The sequence below is a fragment of the Acipenser ruthenus genome, chromosome 20 (genome assembly GCF_902713425.1).
Source record: "Acipenser ruthenus chromosome 20, fAciRut3.2 maternal haplotype, whole genome shotgun sequence".
Classification (NCBI taxonomy): Eukaryota; Metazoa; Chordata; class Actinopteri; order Acipenseriformes; family Acipenseridae; genus Acipenser; species Acipenser ruthenus.
This window is the reverse complement of record NC_081208.1, coordinates 13,089,159-13,110,563: the sequence shown is the minus strand read 5'-3', so window position 1 is coordinate 13,110,563 and position 21,405 is coordinate 13,089,159. Positions and strand designations below refer to the sequence as shown.

The 21,405-nt window shown below is 50.7% G+C and overlaps 1 protein-coding gene across 4 annotated transcripts in view; it reads left to right on the top strand.

Annotated features, from left to right (window-relative positions):
• clstn3 (calsyntenin 3) overlaps nucleotides 1-21,405 on the top strand; it is a 57,255-nt gene that overhangs the window by 7,657 nt on the left and 28,193 nt on the right. For all 4 annotated transcript variants that reach the window (XM_058993516.1, XM_058993518.1, XM_058993517.1 and 1 more), the window contains exons 4-8: nucleotides 4,307-4,429; nucleotides 8,114-8,315; nucleotides 9,417-9,625; nucleotides 10,127-10,276; nucleotides 21,153-21,338. In XM_058993516.1, the coding sequence (XP_058849499.1) occupies nucleotides 4,307-4,429; nucleotides 8,114-8,315; nucleotides 9,417-9,625; nucleotides 10,127-10,276; nucleotides 21,153-21,338 (870 nt within the window). The remainder of the gene's footprint in view (nucleotides 1-4,306; nucleotides 4,430-8,113; nucleotides 8,316-9,416; nucleotides 9,626-10,126; nucleotides 10,277-21,152; nucleotides 21,339-21,405) is intronic.

Here is a 21,405-nt window from a genome sequence, read left to right as displayed (position 1 = left end):
CAAGCCAGCACCATCATACACAGTCGAGACTGTATCCACAATCCAGTGTGACAGACGCTGCTTAGAGAGGGGCTGTCCTAGGGTCCGTGTTCCGTGACAGACAAAGAGCTCGTCAGATTTACCCAAACCTCTTATCCTATGCACGTAGCATCTCAATGCCCGCACTGGGCAGAGGAAATTCAATCTGTCATCCTCCGTTGAAGCAAACAGGGGTGGATGGAAGGACTCCAGTTTCACAGACTGATTCATGTGGAAGGCTGTGATCACCTTGGGGAGGAAAGCAGGGTTTGTACGTAGTGACACCCTGCTGCCATCTTCCTAAACACGCATGCAGGAGCCGTGCTCCGACAGCGCCTGCAGCTCACTGACCCGCTTAGCGGAGGTGATCGCTAAGAGGAAGGCTGTTTTCAGACGGATACTTCAGCTCTATGGAGTGTATAGGCTCAAACGGGGCCTTCAGGGAGGGCGTAACCACCGAGCACCCTTCACAAAAAAGAGTCGCTAGTATATGAGCACCCGGGACACTGAGTCAATGGGTACATGGCATGCAGTACACTTTCAATGTAGAGGTGGGTTGACCCGCCTCTAACAGATCTTGCAGAAACTGCAAAATTGTTGTTATAGGGCAATAATTGGGGTCATGACCTCTTGCTATGCCCCAATTTTGAAAATACTTCCACATATGGCGTGTAACGCCCCTGTGGAGGAGGCCCTAGCATTCTGCAGTGTACTGACAACTGCGTCTGAGAGCCCTAGGGCGGACAGACGGTCCCGTTCAGGGTCCAGACCCACAGTTGGAGTCTGCCCAGTCATGAGTGACAGAGGGTGCCCTGCGCCTGACTGAGGAGATCCATGCGCAGCAGAGACGTCTTGCATTCTCAGGGAGAGCGCTGCAGCAATTCCTCAACCGCTGGTTCAAAGGAATGGTCAGGGGGAGGTAGGGGCTGCTTCTGAAGGAAGGAGCCACCGTCCCATGAGGCCGTGATAGAATCACATCATGATCCTCCTCAGCAATGCTGAAATCCGGTTCTTTAACATCTGGGGCAACCACTGGTGCAGGCGGGGTCAGCTCTGGGGCCGGCGTTATCGGCTGAGCTGGGGCCAGAGCAAGGGCATGAGCCTGCTGCCTGGCCAGGGGCTCCCAACGCCACGTATGACTCAGCCATGCTAGGATGTGTAAACGTGGACTTTAGCCATGCTTGATGTCTGCACAGCCCCAAGGGTGTTGTTTAAACACCGGAGGGTGTAGACCTGTGTATTGAAGCACTCAGGCACCAAGGGTGCAGAAGCACTGAGGACACTGAGTGTGGTAGAATACAGTACTGGTGCATCGAAGGATCGGGGCACCGAGTGCAGGTGTTATTGACATGCTGTGGTGCTGAGCACTGAGGCATGGAGCATCTAAACACTGAGGGCGCCGAAGCACTGAGAGGCACCCAGCCTTAACCGTGTGAAGTCAACACAACCCGGGAGCGCATAGCATATACCAGGGTGGATACACAGGCTCGAGTGGCTGCGGTAGGCAATCAGGAGAGCAGTACAGGGGAGCGCACGGTGCTGCACCTCAGTGCAGAGCGGTGATAACCTGGTTCTGGACCGCCTGCAGTCACACAACGTGCCAGCGCATAGCGAACAGGGTGGAGCACAGAGACTCAAGGAGCTGCAGCGTGTTAGGCAGGAATAAAAGTGTACTGCTTTTTTTTTTTTTTCCTAACTGCAAAGACAGTAATAGGACAACATAGAGGCTTACACACACAGCAATTCAGCTACGGGAGAAACACATTCACCATGCCAGGCGGGTGACCAAGCGCGCCCAGTATGTGGGCTGAAACAAGCCAGCGGATTCAACTCACAGTAAATGTATTTATTTCTTACTGCAAGGCAGTAAAGAAACGAATGCACACACACTCCACAGCAAGCTGTGTGGGTAAAAATAGCAGTCACCATGGCAACTGATTTTGTTTTAGTTTTACCAGCCCACCGAGTAGATGGTCTGAAACAATCCAACGTGTGCAACTCCACAGCGGGGCATGGCAGAGCCGGGGTCCGGTGGAGGATCACGCGTCTCTTTTTTCTTTTTTTTTTTAAACTGCAGTAGCAGAGGAAAACACAAAACAGCGAGCGCTGTAAGGTTAGAAAGCAGACTGCAATCACAAAGCACTGTAAGGTTAGAAAGCAGACTGCAATCGCAAAGCGCTGTAAGGTTAGAAAGCAGACTGCAATCACAAAGCACTGTAAGGTTAGAAAGCAGACTGCAATCACAAAGCACTGTAAGGTTAGAAAGCAGACTGCAATCGCAAAGCGCTGTAAGGTTAGAAAGCAGACTGCAATCGCAAAGCGCTGTAGGCTGTTAAGTAAACACAGCGCAGTGGTGCAGTGTATAAGCTGAATTCACAGAAGCGGGGTTTCTGATTCCAGGGAAGTTGCAAGCCAACTTCCAGCAATGAAATTGCAGGGAACCCCAGAAACCTCGATAGAGAGCTACAGTGGCTCTCAAAAGTATTCACCCCCTTGGATTTTTCCACATTTTATTGTGTTACAACATGGAATCAAAATGGATTTAATTAGGAGTTTTTGCCACTGATCAACACAAAAAAAGTCCATAATGTCAAAGTGAAAAATAAAATCTACAAATTGTTCTAAATTAATTACAAATATAAAACAGAAAATAATTGATTGCATAAGTATTCACCCCCTTTGCTATGACACACCTAAATAAGCTCTGGTGCAACCAATTGTCTTTAGAAGTCACATAATTAGTTGAATGGAGTCCACCTGTGTGCAATTAAGGTATTTCACACGATTTCAGGTTAAATACACCTGTCTCAGGGAGGTCCCACAGATGGTTAGTACATTTCCTAACAAAAACTACATGAAGACGAAGGAACATTCAAAGCAAATCCGGAATAAGGTTCTTCAAAAGCACCAATCAGGGGTAGGATATAAGAACATTTCCAAGGCATTGAATATCCCCCGGAGCACAGTAAAGTCCATTATTAAGAAATGGAGAGAATATGGCACAACTGTGAATCTGTCTAGAACAGGTCGTCCTCAAAAACTGAGTATCCGGGCGAGAAGGGCACTAGTCAGGGAGGCCACCAAGAGGCCTATGGCAACTCTAACAGAGTTACAGTCTTCCATGGCTGAGCTGGGAGACACTCCTTTAGAGTTGCCATAGGCCTCTTGGTGGCTTCCCTGACCGCGGTACCGGGGGGGGTGGAGGGGGCGCTACGCAATTGTGCCTACCTTAACCGCGTGGTCACACACACACCTGGTCAGCACGTAGTGTGCACCAGGGGCACACAAGGGGATGAAGCCACCGTGGGTGAGTTGAAGCAGACAGCAAAAACACGGTAGAAAAATAGTATAGGGGAGAGCACACTGTTTGTTTACTAGGCCCGACTCACCGAGGTGGGCCTACGCAGCCGGCAGGGTCTACTCGACAGCGGGGATGCGGCAAGGCCTAGCCCCATGGAGGAACTGTGTACTCTCAGGAAGAAATAGACAACCACTTGTGAGGGTGACTGCACAGGCAGCTGCACACACACGACAGACACATGCAAAGAGCGGCCTACTATGGAAGGGAGGAGGCCGCTGAAAGACAGAAAGGCGAAAGGCTCAGTCTTTTCAAAGTCGTTGATTCCGGGAAGCAGCGAGCCAGCCAGCTTTCAGCACGAATGCAAGGGAAATACATTGAATATCCCCCGGAGCACAGTAAAGTCCATTATTAAGAAATGGAGAGAATATGGCACAACTGTGAATCTGTCTAGAACAGGCCGTCCTCAAAAACTGAGTATTATTATTATTATTTTATTTCTTAGCAGACGCCCTTATCCAGGGCGACTTACAATTGTTACAAGATATCACATTATACAGATATCACATTATTTTTACATACAATTACCCATGCTCAAGTACCTTGGTCAAGGGTACAACAGCAGTGTCCCCCACTGGGGATTGAACCCACAACCCTCTGGTCAAGAGTCCAGAGTCCTAACCACTACTCCATACTGCGAGAAGGGCGAGAAGGGCTGTGTCTCTGTCTGTGTGTGTGTCTGTCTCTCTGTCTCTGTGTGTGTCTGTCTGTGCTCTGTGTCTCTGTGTGTGACTTTCTCTCTGCGCGTGTGTCTCTATGTCTGTGTGTTTGTCTGTCTCTCTGTCTCTGTGTCTCTGTCTGTGTCTGCCTCTGTGTCTCTGTGTGTGACTTTCTCTCTGCGTGTGTGTCTCTGTCTGTGTGTGTGTCTGTCTCTCTGTCTCTGTGTGTGTCCCTGACAGTCTTGTCTGCTCTGATATTCTCTCTCCTCAGCCAATAAGCACAAGCCATGGATTGAGACGGAGTACCAGGGGATCGTGATGGAGAATGACAACACTGTGCTGCTGAACCCGCCCCTGTTCGCCCTGGACAAGGACGCACCCCTGCACTACGCAGGTAAGAGCCCCGCCCCGTCCCTCACCCTGCACTACACAGGTAAGAGCCCTGCCCCCTCCCTCACCCTGCACTACACAGGTAAGAGCCCCGCCCCCTCCCTCACCCTGCACTACACAGGTAAGAGCCCCGCCCCCTCCCTCACCCTACACAGGTAAGAGCCCCGCCCCCTCCCTCACCCTACACAGGTAAGAGCCCCGCCCCCTCCCTCACCCTGCACTACACAGGTAAGAGCCCCAGAATGTCACTGTGATGTGCAAAGAGCAAGCTGTGTTGGTCTGCTGTGCCGCATTGTGCTTCACACCCAAGCTTTAATGCAGCGGAGGGCAGAAAAAGATTACTCTGACCCTGCAGCTGAGACTGGTGAACACAGAGCTTTCTGAACTTTTCAACTTCTTTAAAAAGTCCTCTTGTTCCAAAAGATTCTGCAATCTCTGGCACAGTTTTGAACGACTTTTCTTTGTCTGGATCCCCCAGCATCGTTAACTGCATATAAAGCCTGGGCTTACCCGTTGTTGAGGAAGGGGAAGTTGAGAGGCTGGCTCAATAGGTTTGTCTCCCTGTGGCTGCAGTCTTCGTGCATCTTGCTGTAGTTCTTCAAACTCCTGCTTCCACAGCACTGCATGTGTTCCAGAGACCACTTCTTCTGCCTCTGTGGTTTGTCTGCTGTTTTGCTGACCCTCATTTTTGGCTGTGGAATCTTTAGATTGTGCTTGGCAGCACAGTAATTCATTGTGTTAATCATCCTGTCTCAGTACATGTATTTGTTCTGCAATTCATTTGACAGATTCCAGTGTTCCAAGAGCACTGCATCAACACTAGAGCTCTCTGGCTCCCCTTTCGCAAGGTCCAGATAACTGCAGCTTCACAGACACACCAGGTCTGTCCTGCCACGTCTTTAGTGTGTTTATAAAGCCCAGCCGTCTTTGCTCTTGTCTCCAGGAAGCTCAGTATAAGCAGAACAAACCTGTGAGACTGGCACTGTCCAAACAGACCAGCTAGTGTGGCACAGACTTGCAAAACTGCACACCGCTTCCACGCAGACAAACACAAATCAGCACACGTTCTTACACTCGGGAGATTCTCCCATAGTAACTGAAACGTCCTGAACAAGACGCACCTCCCGGCCCCCCTCTTGCAGCACAGGGTCCAGTGCATGGGTATTGCAGTGAACAAACAGGACTCCTGACTTGCACACCTGACAAGAGACCATTGGAGCAATCACCTGTCCACATTCCAGAGATACATTCAATCACAATAGTGCCTCTTTAATACACACTAACACAGCTTCTGCAGTAGTGTCAGGCGCATTGTAAAAAAACACTTTACAGTTTTTGTGTACAGACTGCAGGTTTCATGAAACGGCTTGCATGTACTTATATCAGTGGTTCCAGCTGCAATCAGTCTGAATGGGCTGCCCAGAGCTTGTGAAACTACCTCTCCTTGAGTTGCATGAATAAGATTCCATCACCTTCTTTGGGATGGAGTCTCGTCAGTGTAGCCATTCCCTTTCGTTGGGTTCAGTGTCTGTCTGCTCTGGCATCACGATTGTCATAGCTTCTAAAAGACATTCCTTGATGAGCAAGGAACTTGAATGACCCAAACCCAATTTACACTACAGTTCTTGCAGCACATTAATGGGTAAACAGCCCAGCCCAGCAATCTTTTTCACACCTTGTCTCTGTGAAAGTCTGATATTTCATGTTCCTTAAACTTTTCGGATATCATCGGGTCCCAAAGCACCCTGCAGGAAAATTGTGGTCCTTTGGTTGAAATAACTAATCCAGCGCTCCTGTGTGGCTGAGATCACTGTGACTGGGATGGACCCCCGACGGGAGTCTCCTGTATAGGAATAGGGCAGCTTGTGTTCTTAGCATTGCTGCACAAAACAGCACCCGTTAGTTGATTTTAGCAGGTGGTGCCGCCAAAGGATTTACAAACATACACTCACATCTAATGAGTTCTAACTACTGACCGACTCTCTGGAGATTGCATTGACCGACTCTCTGGAGATTGCACTGACGACTCTCTGGAGATTGCACTGACGACTCTCTGGAGATTACACTGACGACTCTGGAGATTGCACTGACGACTCTCTGGAGATTGCACTGACGACTCTCTGGAGATTACACTGACGACTCTGGAGATTGCACTGACGACTCTCTGGAGATTGCACTGACGACTCTCTGGAGATTGCACTGACGACTCTGGAGATTGCACTGACAACTCTCTGGAGATTGCACTGACGACTCTCTGGAGATTACACTGACGACTCTGGAGATTGCACTGACGACTCTCTGGAGATTGCACTGACGACTCTCTGGAGATTACACTGACGACTCTGGAGATTGCATTGACGACTCTCTGGAGATTGCACTGACGACTCTCTGGAGATTGCACTGACGACTCAGCCTTTTTAGGTATGATTTGGGGGTCTTGAAGAAGAACCCACTGCGTACGCTTGCTGTAATTGATGATTATTTGGGACGATCCCTTTATTGAATACAACTGAAATGCAATGATGGTCTGATTACGTAAAGAGGAGAAGAATGCTAAGAGGAGAGAGAGCAGTAATTTGTACTTTTCTCTCCTCCGACTCGCTGGAGGCCATGATGTTCATCTTCCTCAAGTGTACTGACTGACGCAACGTTCTGACAACAATCATGAACCCCCCCCCCCCACTCGGCTCTCAGGCACATTCACTCGACAAACAGCCAGTGGAAAAATCACCCGCACTGTGAGGATTGGGGCTGGGATGTGCCAGTGGAACAGGGTGCCAGTGTCTGCCCTCTTGGCTCTGCTGTCTGATAGTTTGTACAGGAGGCTGGCTCTGCAGTAGAGCAGTAGTGGTGCCAGTCTCCTCGTCCTTTGATTCCAGTGTGCCATTGTCAGGCCTCTCTGGGTCTCAGTGTGCAGTCCAGTGTCATCGGAGTTTGAGATTAACTTGTTCCAGTTCTTATGAATGTGTAATTGTCTCTCTCCCACTCCCTCTCCCTGTCCCTCTGTCCCACTCCCCCTCTCTCCCACTCCCTCTCCCTGCCTCTCTCCCACTCCCTCTCCCTCTCTCCCACTCCCTCTCCCTGCCTCTCTCCCACTCCCTCTCCCTCTCTCCCAATCCCTCTCTCTGTCCCTCTCTCCCACTCCCTCTCCCTGTCCCTCTGTCCCACTCCCCCTCTCTACCACTCCCTCTCCCTGCCTCTCTCCCACTCCCTCTCCCTCTCTCCCACTCCCTCTCCCTGCCTCTCTCCCACTCCCTCTCCCTCTCTCCCACTCCCTCTCCCTGCCTCTCTCCCACTCCCTCTCCCTCTCTCCCACTCCCTCTTCCTGCCTCTCTCCCATTCCCTCTCCCTGCCTCTCTCCCTCTCTCCCTCTCTCCCACTCCCTCTCCCTGTCCCTCTCTCCCACTCCCTCTCTCTGTCCCTCTCTCCCTCTCCCTGTCCCTCTCTCCCACCCCCTCTCTGTCCTTCTCTCCCACTCCCTCTCCCTGCCTCTCTCCCACTCCCTCTCCCTCTCTCCCACTCCCTCTCTCTCCCACTCCCTGCCTCTCTCCCATTCCCTCTCCCTGCCTCTCTCCCTCTCCCTCTCTCCCACTCCCTCTCCCTGTCCCTCTCTCCCACTCCCTCTCCCTGTCCCTGTCCCTGTCCCTCTCTCTCCCCCTCTCCCTGCCCCTCCCCGCTCTCTCCCCAGGTGAGGTGTGTGGATTCCGGGTGCACGGTGGAGGGGGCAGTGTCCCCTTCGAGGCCGTAGTGCTGGACAAGTCGACGGGGGAGGGGCTGATCCGTGCGAAGGAGCCGCTGGACTGCGAGGCTCAGAGGGAGCACAGCTTCACCATCCAGGCATATGACTGTGGAGAGGGGCCAGATGGGACCAACAGCAAGAAATCACACAAGTGAGAGAGAGGAGTGAGAGGGGGAGAGGGGAGAGAGGGGGAGAGAGGGGGAGAGAGAGGAAGGGAGATACAGAGGGAGGAGGAGATGGGGAGAGAGAGGAAGGGAGATACAGAGGGAGGGGGAGAGGGGGAGCGAGAGGAAGGGAGATACAGAGGGAGGGGGAGGGGGGAGAAGGAGAGATGGAGGAGAGAGAGGAAGGGAGATACAGAGGGAGGGGGAGAGGGGTGAGGGGGAGAGTAAGAACATAAGAACATAAGAAGGTTTACAAACGGGAGGAGGCCATTCAGCCCATCTTTCTCGTTTGGTTGTTAGTAGCTTATTGATCCCAGAATCTCATCAAGCAGCTTCTTGAAGGATCCCAGGGTGTCAGCTTCAACAACATTACTGGGGAGTTGGTTCCAGACCCTCACAATTCTCTGTGTAAAAAAGTGCCTCCTATTTACAGAGGGAAAGGGAGGGGGAGAGGGGTGAGGGGGAGAGTAAGGGAGCTACAGAGGGAAGGGAAAGGGGAGAGGGGGAGATGTGGAGAGAGGAAGGGAGATACAGAGGGAGGGGAGGGGGAGAGGGAGAGTAAGGGAGATACAGAGGGAAGGGAAAGGGGAGAGGGGGAGATGTGGAGAGAGGAAGGGAGATACAGAGGGAGGGGGAGGGGGAGAGGGAGAGGGAGAGATGGGCAGAGAGGAAGGGAGATACAGAGGGAGGGGGAGAGGGAGAGATGGAGGAGAGAGAGAGGAAGGGAGATTCAGAGGGAAGGGGAGGGGGAGAGGAGGAGGTGGGGAGAGAGGAAGGGAGATACAGAGGGAAGGGGAGGGGGAGAGAGAGGAAGGGAGATACAGAGGGAGGGGGAGGGGGAGCGAGAGGAAGGGAGATACAGAGGGAGGGGGAGGGGGGAGCGAGAGGAAGGGAGATACAGAGGGAAGGGGAGGGGGAGAGAGAGGAAGGGAGATACAGAGGGAGGGGGAGGGGGGAGCGAGAGGAAGGGAGATACAGAGGGAGGGGGAGAGAGAGAGGAGAGAAAGAGCACACCCTCAAGGCATACTCAAGGTGCAATGCTGTGAGGTGTGTTTGTACACAGGCTGCTTGTTTTCTCCCTCTCACAGGGCCACAGTGCACGTGCGAGTGAATGACGTGAACGAGTTCGCCCCGGTGTTCGTGGAGCGCCTGTACCAGGTGTCGGTGAGCGAGGGCCGGCTGTACGACAGGATCCTCAGAGTGGAGGCCATCGATGCAGACTGCTCCCCGCAGTTCAGCCAGATCTGCTTCTACGAGATCCTCACTCCCAACATGCCCTTCACCATCGACAACGATGGTACTGACTGTGTGTATGTGTGTGTGTGTGTGTGTGTGAGTAGTATGTGTGTGTGTGTGTGTATCTCAGTGTCTGTCTGTAATAATAATAATAATAATAATAATAATAATAATAATAATAATAATCTCTATTTTTAATATAACACCTTTCACAATAAAAATTGCCGCAAAGTGCTTCAGATGAATAAAAACATAGACAAATATTAATGAAACAATGCAGGAAAAGCAATACAAACAAAAAAGACGCAAACACAGTAGACAAGGCAGAGGATAAAAGGAACACCAGCCCTCTATGCACTTGCATTTTGAAATCTCTGTTCTGCAGCGGTATTTCTATTGCACTGCTGATGAACACAATAGTACTGAAGACAAACACCTTGAAACACATTTGGATTTTTTAATATTTTAATCGGTAGAGTAGGACTGTGATCAAAGAAAGAGTGAATGCAGTTATTGACTTTTTTACATGCTCTCCCCTGTCTCCCCTCCCCCCTTCTCTCAGGTAACATTAAGAACTCGGAGGTTCTTGATTTCCGCCGGCAGCGTTTGTATCGTTTCTCCGTCACGGCGTACGACTGCGGCAAAAAGCGTGCGGCGCAGGACAGCGAGGTGCAGATCGAGGTGAAACCGACCTGCAAACCAGCTTGGACAGGTGAGATACAGATAGATCCCCTGCTGGGTGTGTGGGAGAGCTGCCTGGACCGGTGAGATACAGATAGATCCCCTGCTGGGTGTGTGGGAGAGCTGCCTGGACAGGTGATATACAGATAGATCCCCTGCTGGGTGTGTGGGAGAGCTGCCTGGACAGGTGAAATACAGATAGATCCCCTGATGGGTGTGTGGGAGAGCTGTCTGGACAGGTGAGATACAGATAGATCCCCTGCTGGGTGTGTGGGAGAGCTGCCTGGACAGGTGAAATACAGATAGATCCCCTGCTGGGTGTGTGGGAGAGCTGCCTGGACAGGTGATATACAGATAGATCCCCTGCTGGGTGTGTGGGAGAGCTGCCTGGACCGGTGAGATACAGATAGATCCCCTGCTGGGTGTGTGGGAGAGCTGCCTGGACAGGTGAAATACAGATAGATCCCCTGCTGGGTGTGTGGGAGAGCTGCCTGGACAGGTGAAATACAGATAGATCCCCTGATGGGTGTGTGGGAGAGCTGCCTGGACCGGTGAGATACAGATAGATCCCCTGCTGGGTGTGTGGGAGAGCTGCCTGGACCGGTGAGATACAGATAGATCCCCTGCTGGGTGTGTGGGAGAGCTGCCTGGACCGGTGAGATACAGATAGATCCCCTGCTGGGTGTGTGGGAGAGCTGCCTGGACAGGTGATATACAGATAGATCCCCTGCTGGGTGTGTGGGAGAGCTGCCTGGACCGGTGAGATACAGATAGATCCCCTGCTGGGTGTGTGGGAGAGCTGCCTGGACAGGTGAAATACAGATAGATCCCCTGCTGGGTGTGTGGGAGAGCTGCCTGGACAGGTGAAATACAGATAGATCCCCTGATGGGTGTGTGGGAGAGCTGCCTGGACCGGTGAGATACAGATAGATCCCCTGCTGGGTGTGTGGGAGAGCTGCCTGGACCGGTGAGATACAGATAGATCCCCTGCTGGGTGTGTGGGAGAGCTGCCTGGACAGGTGAAATACAGATAGATCCCCTGCTGGATGTGTGGGAGAGCTGCCTGGACAGGTGAGATACAGACTGCAGAGAGGAGCAATGGGAGTGGGGCTGGGGGGCAGCAGCCGCGGCGGGAGGCAGAAGGGCTGACCAGCCCAGCTCACAGACAGAGGGAGATAGTGGGCTGCATGTCATGTTGCAAGCACCAGTGGCCAGGGAGAGCAGGCAGGAGACAGTGCTGAAGCAGCGGGGGGGAAGGGGCTGATGATAGCTGCCAGCACAGTTACTGAATGGTCCTCCAGGTCTGATAGCGACGGCGAGGGAGGCTTTACTGAGTCCTCTCTCACCTCTGGGTCATCGGCAAGCAAAGCAAACTCAGGGCCGGTCCCCATAAGGTCGATCACAATGATTAGGAAAGGAATTATCTTTTTCTGTCTCTGGTTTTCTGTATTGCCTTTCTGCTTTGTTCCACTTTTTAACCTTTAAACGTCACATTCTTACAAGAAACTCATAGTGATAACTGGAGACCTGTAGCCCTGCTGTCTGCTGATTATAAACTGCTGTCTAGAGCTCTGGCCAACAGACTGAGGGAGGTCATGGGGTTTGTGGTACACTCTGATCAGACGTACTGTGTGCCCAGCAGACTGAGGGAGGTCATGGGGTTTCTGGTACACTCTGATCAGACATGCTGTGTGCCCAGCAGACTGAGGGAGGTCATGGGGTTTGTGGTACCCTCTGATCAGACGTACTGTGTGCCCAGCAGACTGAGGGAGGTCATGGGGTTTCTGGTACACTCTGATCAGACGTGCTGTGTGCCCAGCAGACTGAGGGAGGTCATAGGGTTTGTGGTACACTCTGATCAGACGTGCTGTGTGCCCAGCAGACTGAGGGAGGTCATGGGGTTTGTGGTACACTCTGATCAGACGTGCTGTGTGCCCAGCAGACTGAGGGAGGTCATGGGGTTTCTGGTACACTCTGATCAGACATGCTGTGTGCCCAGCAGACTGAGGGAGGTCATGGGGTTTGTGGTACACTCTGATCAGACGTGCTGTGTGCCCAGCATACTGAGGGAGGTCATGGGGTTTCTGGTACACTCTGATCAGACATGCTGTGTGCCCAGCAGACTGAGGGAGGTCATGGGGTTTGTGGTACACTCTGATCAGACGTGCTGTGTGCACAACAGGTCAGTATTCAACAATGTGTCTCTAATTCTGGATATTTTGGCAGTCTCCAGGCTATTTGGCATAGACACTAGAACAGGAAAAGGCCTTTGACAGGGTTGACCATCAGTATTTGTGGAGGACCATGCGGGCCTTTGGGTTCAGCCCTGTGACTCGTGTGCTCTACAGTGACATTCACAGTGTGATGAAGATCAATGGCGGGCTGAGCACCCCTTTCCCTGTGCAGAAAGACATCTCGATGTCAGGGATGCTGTACTCTCTGGCCATCGAGCCCCTCATCCACGAGCTGTGCAGAGTTAGATTAATAATAATAGTTACTTACATTTATATAGTGCTTTTCATACCGAAGCATCTCAAAGCGCTGTACATGAAGGAAGGGGCTCACTGAAGTGCACTTGGGTGATGTGCGCAGCCATTTTAGAGCCAGCAGCTCACTGCACAGCAGATATTTTGGGGAAGTGAGGAATACTTAAACTTACAGGGGGAAATTTAGGAAGGCCAGATTGAGAAAGCCTTTTTTAGCCAGGGCACCGGGATTAACACCCTTACTCTTTTTGAATAGTGCCATGGGATCTTTAACACTAGAAGGACCGGAGATATACTCATACCTAGAAGCCCCGCAGATGTCTTTCTGACGACTGTATTCAAAACACTGTAAATAGTATAACAAACGAAGAAACAGTCGGATGTAATTCGTCACATAAACATCTGAACAACCGAAGCATATATATATTTAAATATATATATATATACAGTACTGTGCAAAAGTTTTAGGCAGGTGTGAAAAAATGCTGTAAAGTAAGAATGCTTTCAAAAATAGACATGTTAATAGATTATATTTATCAATTAACTAAATGCAAAGTGAGTGAACAGAAGAAAAATCTAAATCAAATCCTTATTTGGTGTGACCACCCTTTGCCTTCAAAACAGCATCAATTCTTCTAGGTACACTTGCACACAGTTTTTGAAGGAACTCGGCAGGTAGGTCGGCCCAAACATCTTGGAGAACTAACCACAGTCATAGTCATTCACTGAGGCAGAGAGCAGAGACTAATCTGATTTCAACTAAACGCATTGCGGACAGGTAAATAAAAATAATAAAATTGAACACCGTTCTGTATAATCACAATACAGTTGTTTTCTGTGTGGCCGTCAATGTGACTGCTCCCGGGGCTTTTAGGTATAATGTAATATATCTCCTGTGAGATAGAGGGTTGTGAGAGACAGCAGGGAGGGGGTTAAAACCTCCCTGCGAAAGAAATGCACCTTTTTGTTTGATTGTTTCTGCTTTTTCAGTTAATCAGTTTTGTTAATTGTCTTATTGTTTTGTTTAATTGTTTTATTGTTAATTATCATCCGCACCTGGGCGCTATTGGAAATTAGGCCCAGGTGCGGAGTTTAAAAAGAGAGCAAGCAGTCTGCTCGAGGCTGCTAAAGAGAAGGAGGCAGAAAGGAGTGCTCTGCTACCTAGCAGTCCCGGAGAAAGGTACGGTGCAAACCTGTATGGTTAAGTGTGTGGAACAGGGAAACGGTTTAGCCGTCCTGTGATAGTTAGGTTCCTGCGTGTGTAGTTAGTGCTCAGAAAGAGCTAGGTGTTTGTTTTGTGTATTTTATTTAATTTTGTGTTTATTAAAAATATAGCGCAACCGCGCTGATAAAATCCAATTTCTGTGTGCTGGGTCAAGTTTTTAAAGGGGCAACGAACCCGAGTAAGTGAGTCCTTTTACATATGGTGGCAGCGAGTGTGGGCGCCCCTACGACCCAGAGAAATATGGATTTATGGGAACTGATCGAGAAGATCAATAAAAATACAGCCGCTCAAAGAGAGCGAAATGAGAGATGGGAGAGAGAGATGGGGTTGGCTCCAGTGAAAAGGAGGGAGCCAACAGAATTGGAGCGGTTAATCCTGGAATGAGAGCAGGCTAGCGGAGCTCCGCAGCCTCCCGAGCCAGAGGGGGAGGAGCTGCCGCTGCCAGAACCCAGAGAGGAGGAGCCGCCGCTTCCGGAGCCCAGAGGGGAGGAGCCGCCGCTTCCGGAGCCCAGAGGGGAGGAGCCGCCGCTTCCGGAGCCCAGAGGGGAGGAGCCGCCGCTTCCGGAGCCCAGAGGGGAGGAGCCGCCGCTTCCGGAGCCCAGAGGGGAGGAGCCGCCGCTTCCGGAGCCCAGAGGGGAGGAGCCGCCGCTTCCGGAGCCCAGAGGGGAGGAGCCGCCGCTTCCGGAGCCCAGGGGGGAGGTGAAAAGTTTACCTCCACCACAGCCCCGACCACCGCCCCTACGGTCCAGTCCGGCACCGCTGCGTCCAGTCCCTCACCCTTTGCTCCAGGACACCCGGCCGGTCTTCCCGGACCTTCCTGCGCTGGACCTTGAGCCCAGGAGTGTGCAGCACTGGCCACAGCTTTTCCCCTGGTTCCCTGCTCCGCTCTTCCCGAGCACCCAGACGTCGCTGGGCTGCTGCCAGACGTCGCTTTTGCTACCCCTGTTCGCTGCTTCGCTTCCCCTGGGTGATCGGACATCACTGCGCCGGTTCCCAGGGGAAGATCTCTGCCCACTGCTGCATCCTCCAGTGCCACGGTCTACGCTCCGGTCGCCCCTGTTGAGCCGTTGGGTCCCCTTGTCGCCGGTGCGCGGTCCCTACCTGGCTGAGCCGGGACGTGGACCGATCCACCCTCAAGCCTGCCCGTGGAAGAGGGCAAGAAGGGACATTTGTGGACTTGAGGGTGGGTGGTTATGTTTTAGGGGAGGAGGTGGCCGTCTCGTGGCCTGTGTCTTGTAAAGACAAGGGGGGGGATATGTGAGATAGAGGGTTGTGAGAGACAGCAGGGAGGGGGTTAAAACCTCCCTGCGAAAGAAATGCACCTTTTTGTTTGATTGTTTCTGCTTTTTCAGTTAATCAGTTTTGTTAATTGTCTTATTGTTTTGTTTAATTGTTTTATTGTTAATTATCATCCGCACCTGGGCGCTATTGGAAATTAGGCCCAGGTGCGGAGTTTAAAAAGAGAGCAAGCAGTCTGCTCGAGGCTGCTAAAGAGAAGGAGGCAGAAAGGAGTGCTCTGCTTCCTAGCAGTCCCGGAGAAAGGTACGGTGCAAACCTGTATGGTTAAGTGTGTGGAACAGGGAAACGGTTTAGCCGTCCTGTGATAGTTAGGTTCCTGCGTGTGTAGTTAGTGCTCAGAAAGAGCTAGGTGTTTGTTTTGTGTATTTTATTTAATTTTGTGTTTATTAAAAATATAGCGCAACCGCGCTGATAAAATCCAATTTCTGTGTGCTGGGTCAAGTTTTTAAAGGGGCAACGAACCCGAGTAAGTGAGTCCTTTTACACTCCTTTATTTCTGCACTCCCATGTTTCATGCTTTGTGAGAATATTTAATACATACGGACAGAAAGGTACACGAACGCACAGCCCCAAATGTGTTACACGACTGGAGAAAATAAAATTTTAAAACCGAAAACCGCCAAAATGACTGCCGCGGGACTTCTAGTGTTAATGACCACACAAGTACTATAGTCAGGATTTCGGTTTTAATGGCGCATCCGAAAGACGACATCTCCTGCAGCACAACTTTCCCTGTCACCATGCTGGGTCATTGGTTTATGATTTCTGGTTCAGAGAGAAGAGTGCCCCCTACTGGTCCACCAACATCACTTCTAGCAGAAACCCTGTTTTTCCATGGAGGTCTCCCTTCCAAGTACTGACCAAGCCCAGACATGCTGAGCTTCTGAGATCTGACGAGATCAGACTTCATGGTGGTAAGGCTGCTGGCTAATCAATGCACTGTCCTTCCCACAGTGTCCCATGACAGCTGTTAAAGTGTCTGCATACGTTGATGACATCGTGGTCATTGGTGGGGGCGGGGGGGAGGCAGGACGACAGGAGAATCTGCACCGCCCTGAGAGACTTCCAGTCAATGTCATCTGCCAAGACTGGACAGAGCTGTGGCTTGCTGGTGGGGGATTGGAGGGGCTGCGGGGTCCCGGACCTGCCAGCTGGGTTGCACAGGAGACAAGGCGGCTTTAAATACCTGGGGGTCCACATGGGGGACCAGGACAGCGAGCGGAACAATTGGGAGGGGGTGCTCGAGGAGGTGCGGGGTGGCCTCCACACTGTGGCACGGGCTGGTGTTTGTGGAGCCACCACAGGGGGTGCTAAAAGAGGTGCAGAGGGTGCTCCTGGATGTCTTTTGGGACTGGCTGCTACAGGTCGTGCTGTACCTGTCCCGGGAGGAGGGGCGGCAGGGCCTGATCCACATCACCAGCAGAGTCGCTGCCTTCTGGCTACAGACTGTCCAGAGGCTGCGGTACAGTCCTGACTCTGTGCCATGGAGACCGCTGGCCTGCGCCCTGCTCCACGGGGGTGGATACAGCACTGCTCCTCACAGACAGCAGCAGGGAGGACGTGTCTGTGCTGCCAACCTTCTACCACAGCCTATGGAGGGTGCAGAGAGACCCTGCACTGGTTCACACTCACACCCATCATCCACAGCCCCTGCCTGGCTGTGCGGGGAGGTTCCTGTACCCTACTGAACTGTGTGAGCGCCCCCTGGCCACAGTGAACGGAAATACTGTCAGAGCCTGTGTGCCGCTCCAGCTCTCTCTCCTCCCTCCCTCTCTCTCTCTCTCCTCTCTCTCTCTCCTCTCTCTTTCTCTCTCTCAGTTTCAATTTTCAATTTCAGTTGCTTTATTGGCATGACTGATTTTTTACAAGTATTGCCAAAGGACCGATGGGTACAATGAACATTTAAAACATATGTAAATAAAACAAAAACACAGTACTTCAAACACATCACAACAACAATAATGAGAATAATGATATATATATATATATATATATTTTTTTTTAAAACACTGAAACTCAAAATCAATTATTGTAAGGTGACATTGGTTTTATGTTGGGAAATATTTTTAAGAAAAATAAAAAACTGAAATATCTTGCTTGCATAAGTATTCAACCCCCACACATTAATATTTGGTAGAGCAACCTTTCGCTGCAATAACAGCTTTAAGTCTTTTGGGGTAAGTATGTACCAGCTTTGCACACAGTGTCGGAGTGATTTTGGCCCATTCTTCTTGGCAGGTTTGCTCCAGGTTGTTCAGGTTGGTTAGACGACGCTTGTGGACTGCAATTTTCAAATAGTGCCACAGATTCTCAATGGGATTGAGATCAGGACTTTGACTGGGCCACTGTAGGACATTCACCTTTTTGTTCTTGAGCCACTCCAATGTTGCTTTGGCCTTGTGCTTGGGATCATTGTCCTGCTGAAAGGTGAATTTCCTCCCAAGCTTCAGTTTTTTAGCGGACTGAAGCAGGTTCTCTTGCAGTATTTCCCTGTATTTTGCTCCATCCATTCTTCCTTCAATTTTAACAAGATGCCCAGTCCCTGCTGATGAGAAGCATCCCCACAGCATGATGCTGCCACCACCATACTTCACTGTAGGGATGGTGTGTCTTGAGGCATGGGCAGTGTTAGGTTTGCGCCACACATAGCGCTTTGAGTTTTGGCCAAAAAGCTCTATCTTGGTCTCATCTGACCACAAAACCTTTTGCCACATCGCAGCTGGGTCACTCTCATGCTTTCTGGCAAACTCCAGTTGTGCTTTCAGATGGTACTTTTTGAGTAACGGCTTCTTTTTTGCCACCCTCCCATACAGGCCAGTGTTATGCAGAGCTCTTGATATGGTTGACTGGTGCACCATTACTCCACTCCCAGCCACTGAACTCTGTAGCTCCTTCAAAGTGATTGTTGGCCTCTCTGTGGCTTCTCTCACAAGTCTCCTTCTTGTTTGAGCTCTGAGTTTTGAGGGACGGCCTTTTCTTGGCAGTGCCTGGGTGGTGTGATGCAGCTTCCACTTCCTGATTATTGATCCAACTGTGCTCACTGGGATATCCAAACACTTGGATATTATTTTGTACCCTTTCCCTAATCTATGCATTTGTATTACTTTATCTCTAACTTCTGTAGAATGCTCTTTGGTCTTCATTTTCCTTCAGATTCACAGCCTGACCAATGATCCTTCAACAGTTGGGTTTTTATCCAGAAAATGTGACAGCAACTTTAATGGTTCACAGGTGGAGGCCAATGGTAAGGTACTTGTGTCCTCGTTAGGGCAATTTCTTTCATCGGTGTAAACTGGGAGCTTCCACAGCACAGGGTTTGAATACTTAAAATAAAATATATCAAACAGAACGAAATTTCAATGTACCATTTGTAATTCAGTAATATGAGAGGATTGGTCAGGGGTCTGAATACTTTTGCAAGGCACTGTAAATATATATATATATATATTATTATTTATTTCTTAGCAGACGCCCTTATCCAGGGCGACTTACAATCGTAAGCAAATACATTTGAAGTGTTACAATACAAGCAATACAATAAGATATATATATATGTACTCTGTAACATGTATTTATTTATTTATTTTTCTTTTCTCTCCCTGTGTGAGGAGCCTCAGTGTCACTCCCTGTCCCTCAGGCTGTGGCAGGCGCTTGTGTACTGGGCTGCCACTTCTATACAGCTTGTGTGCTCACCGAGGAGTCTGAGAAGTCTGTGCAGAGGTGTTGTATTTTTGAGCCTGTACTTTGTTAAGGTCTGTCTCTGTTTACTGTTTTTCACCCTGGTCAGGTATTCAGCCAGGGTGTAGTGTCTTTTTAGGACCCGATAGCATTCCAGTTTGCTTTGTATTTTAGTGTGTGTGTGCGTACGCTGACGACCTCGTGGTGATGGTCAAGGGGGAGCAGGACATCAAGACACTGCACAGCACCCTTGTAGACTTTGAGACATTGTCCTCAGCCAAGGTGAACTGGAATAAAAGCTGTGCACTGCTGATGGGGCAGTGGGAGGACTGCGGACCCCCAGCGCTGGCTGGAGGGCTTCAATGGAGCAGGGGAGGATTCAAGTACTTGGGGGTGCACCTGGGGAATGACATCAGCGAGATAAAGAACTGGGAGGGGGTGCTGGAGGGAGTGAAGGCGCGACTGGGCAGGTGGCGCTGGCTGCTCCCGTAGCTCTCCTACAGAGGCAGAGCTCTGATTATTAACAACCTGGTGGCATCTACACTGTGGCACCGGCTGGTGTGTTTGGAACCACGGCAGGGGCTGCTGGAAGAGGTGCAGAAGGTGATGCTGGATTTCTTCTGGGACGGGTTGCACTGGCTAAGGAAAGGAGTGCTGTACCTGCCAAGGGAGAAAGGAGGTCAGGGTATGATGGATGTGAGCAGCCGGGTCTCGACTTTCCGACTGCAGTCAGTCCTGCGGCTGCTATATGGACCTGACTCACTGTCCTGGAGACTGCTGGCCTGCGCCCTGCTGAGGAGAGCAGGAGCGCTAAGGCTGGATAAGCACCTGTTCCTAGTGGATTCCAGCCAGGTGGACCTGTCATCGATCCCCATTTTCTACAGGAGCATGTTGAGGGCCTGGCGCCTTTTGAAGGTTGAGAGAGGGGAGGAGGCCCCCACTTTGCATTGGCTTCTGGAAGAGCCAATTGTAAACAACCCGCTCCTTGCTCCTCCAAGCACTGACGCCCCTGCATTGAACCACCAGCTAATCAGAGCTCGCCTCACGAAGCTGCGCCACCTGCTGGACCTGCGGCAGGGCTGCTGGCTGAGTGCGGAAAGGCTGAGTGCTGAGCTGGGAGTGCACTCAGTACGAAGAGTGGAGAGGTTTTTGAGCCAGCTTAGATCCGCTTTGTCTCCGGAGGGACGGCTGCTTCTGAAAGAGTTGTTCCAGGGACACCCTCTCCCTGATATCCCGCCCCCGTTCCCAGGCTTGCGAGTGTCTCCTGCTTTCATGGAAGAAGCGGGGCCTCCAGGGCCGCTACTGGAAGCAGAGGGGTTGAGTGGGAGGCTTGTCTCAAGCATGGAGGGCAAAGCCCTGTACAGAGTTTGAGTGTTTGTTAAGCATCAGACCCAGCTAACCACACTCCCTGACACACCCTGGAGAGCCAGGCTGGAAGAGGAGGAGAGTACAGTGCCAGCCTGGAGCAGCTTGTATAAACCCCCCCTCAATAAGAGAGCTGGGGATCTGCAGTGGAGGGTTTTACACATGATTGTTGCTGTCAGTGCTTTTATCAGCATTATTAACCCCGGCGTGTCTGATTCCTGTCCGTTTTGTGCTCAGAGAGAGACCGTGTTTCATTGTTTTAGCGCATGCTCCCGATTAGCACCCATTTTTAGTCTTTTAGCTCAGTTTTTTACTGCTTTCAATTTAAATTTTAACATCACAGTTTTTATTTTTGGAAATGGGTATAGGAAGAAAACAAAAAGAATCGATCAGATTGTGAATTTCCTGGCGGGGCAGGCTAAGCTGGCTATTTATAAGACTAGAAAGAACAGAGTGCAGCGGGAGGGGAGTGATGATGTGCTGAGCATGTTCAAGATACTGGTGAAATGTAGGCTGAAAGTAGATTATGAGTTTTATAAACTGTGGAAAGATCTTGGAAAATTTGAGGAATTGTGGTGTGTAAATGAGGTGCTGTGTGAATTAGAAGGAGCAAACTTACAAATTAATTTTTAACATAAAGGATGGAAAAGAGGATCTGTGTTTTCTTTTTTGCATGGTGGTGGGGGGAAAATAATTGTGGTTGTTTTTTGTCATTGAAAAAAAAATATATATATATATATATACAGTATATGTATTAATGTATTGTTTTAATAATTAATTGAAAATAAAGGAAATTGAAAAGTCAAAAGTCTCTCTCTCTCTCTCCTCTCTCTCTCTCTCTCTCTCTCTCACAGGCTGGTCAAAGCGGATCGAGTACACCCCCGGCTCTGGCAGTGTCTCCCTGTTTCCCAGCATGCACCTGGAGACCTGCGAGGAGCCAGTTTGGAACATCCAGGCCACCATAGAGCTGCAAACCAACCACATCGGCAAGGGCTGCGACCGGGACAGCTACTCCGACCGCTCTGTGAGGCGGCTCTGCGGTAAGTACTGGGAGCACTGAGAGCAGACTGGGGCCAGTATCACCCTGACAACACCACACAGTGACAG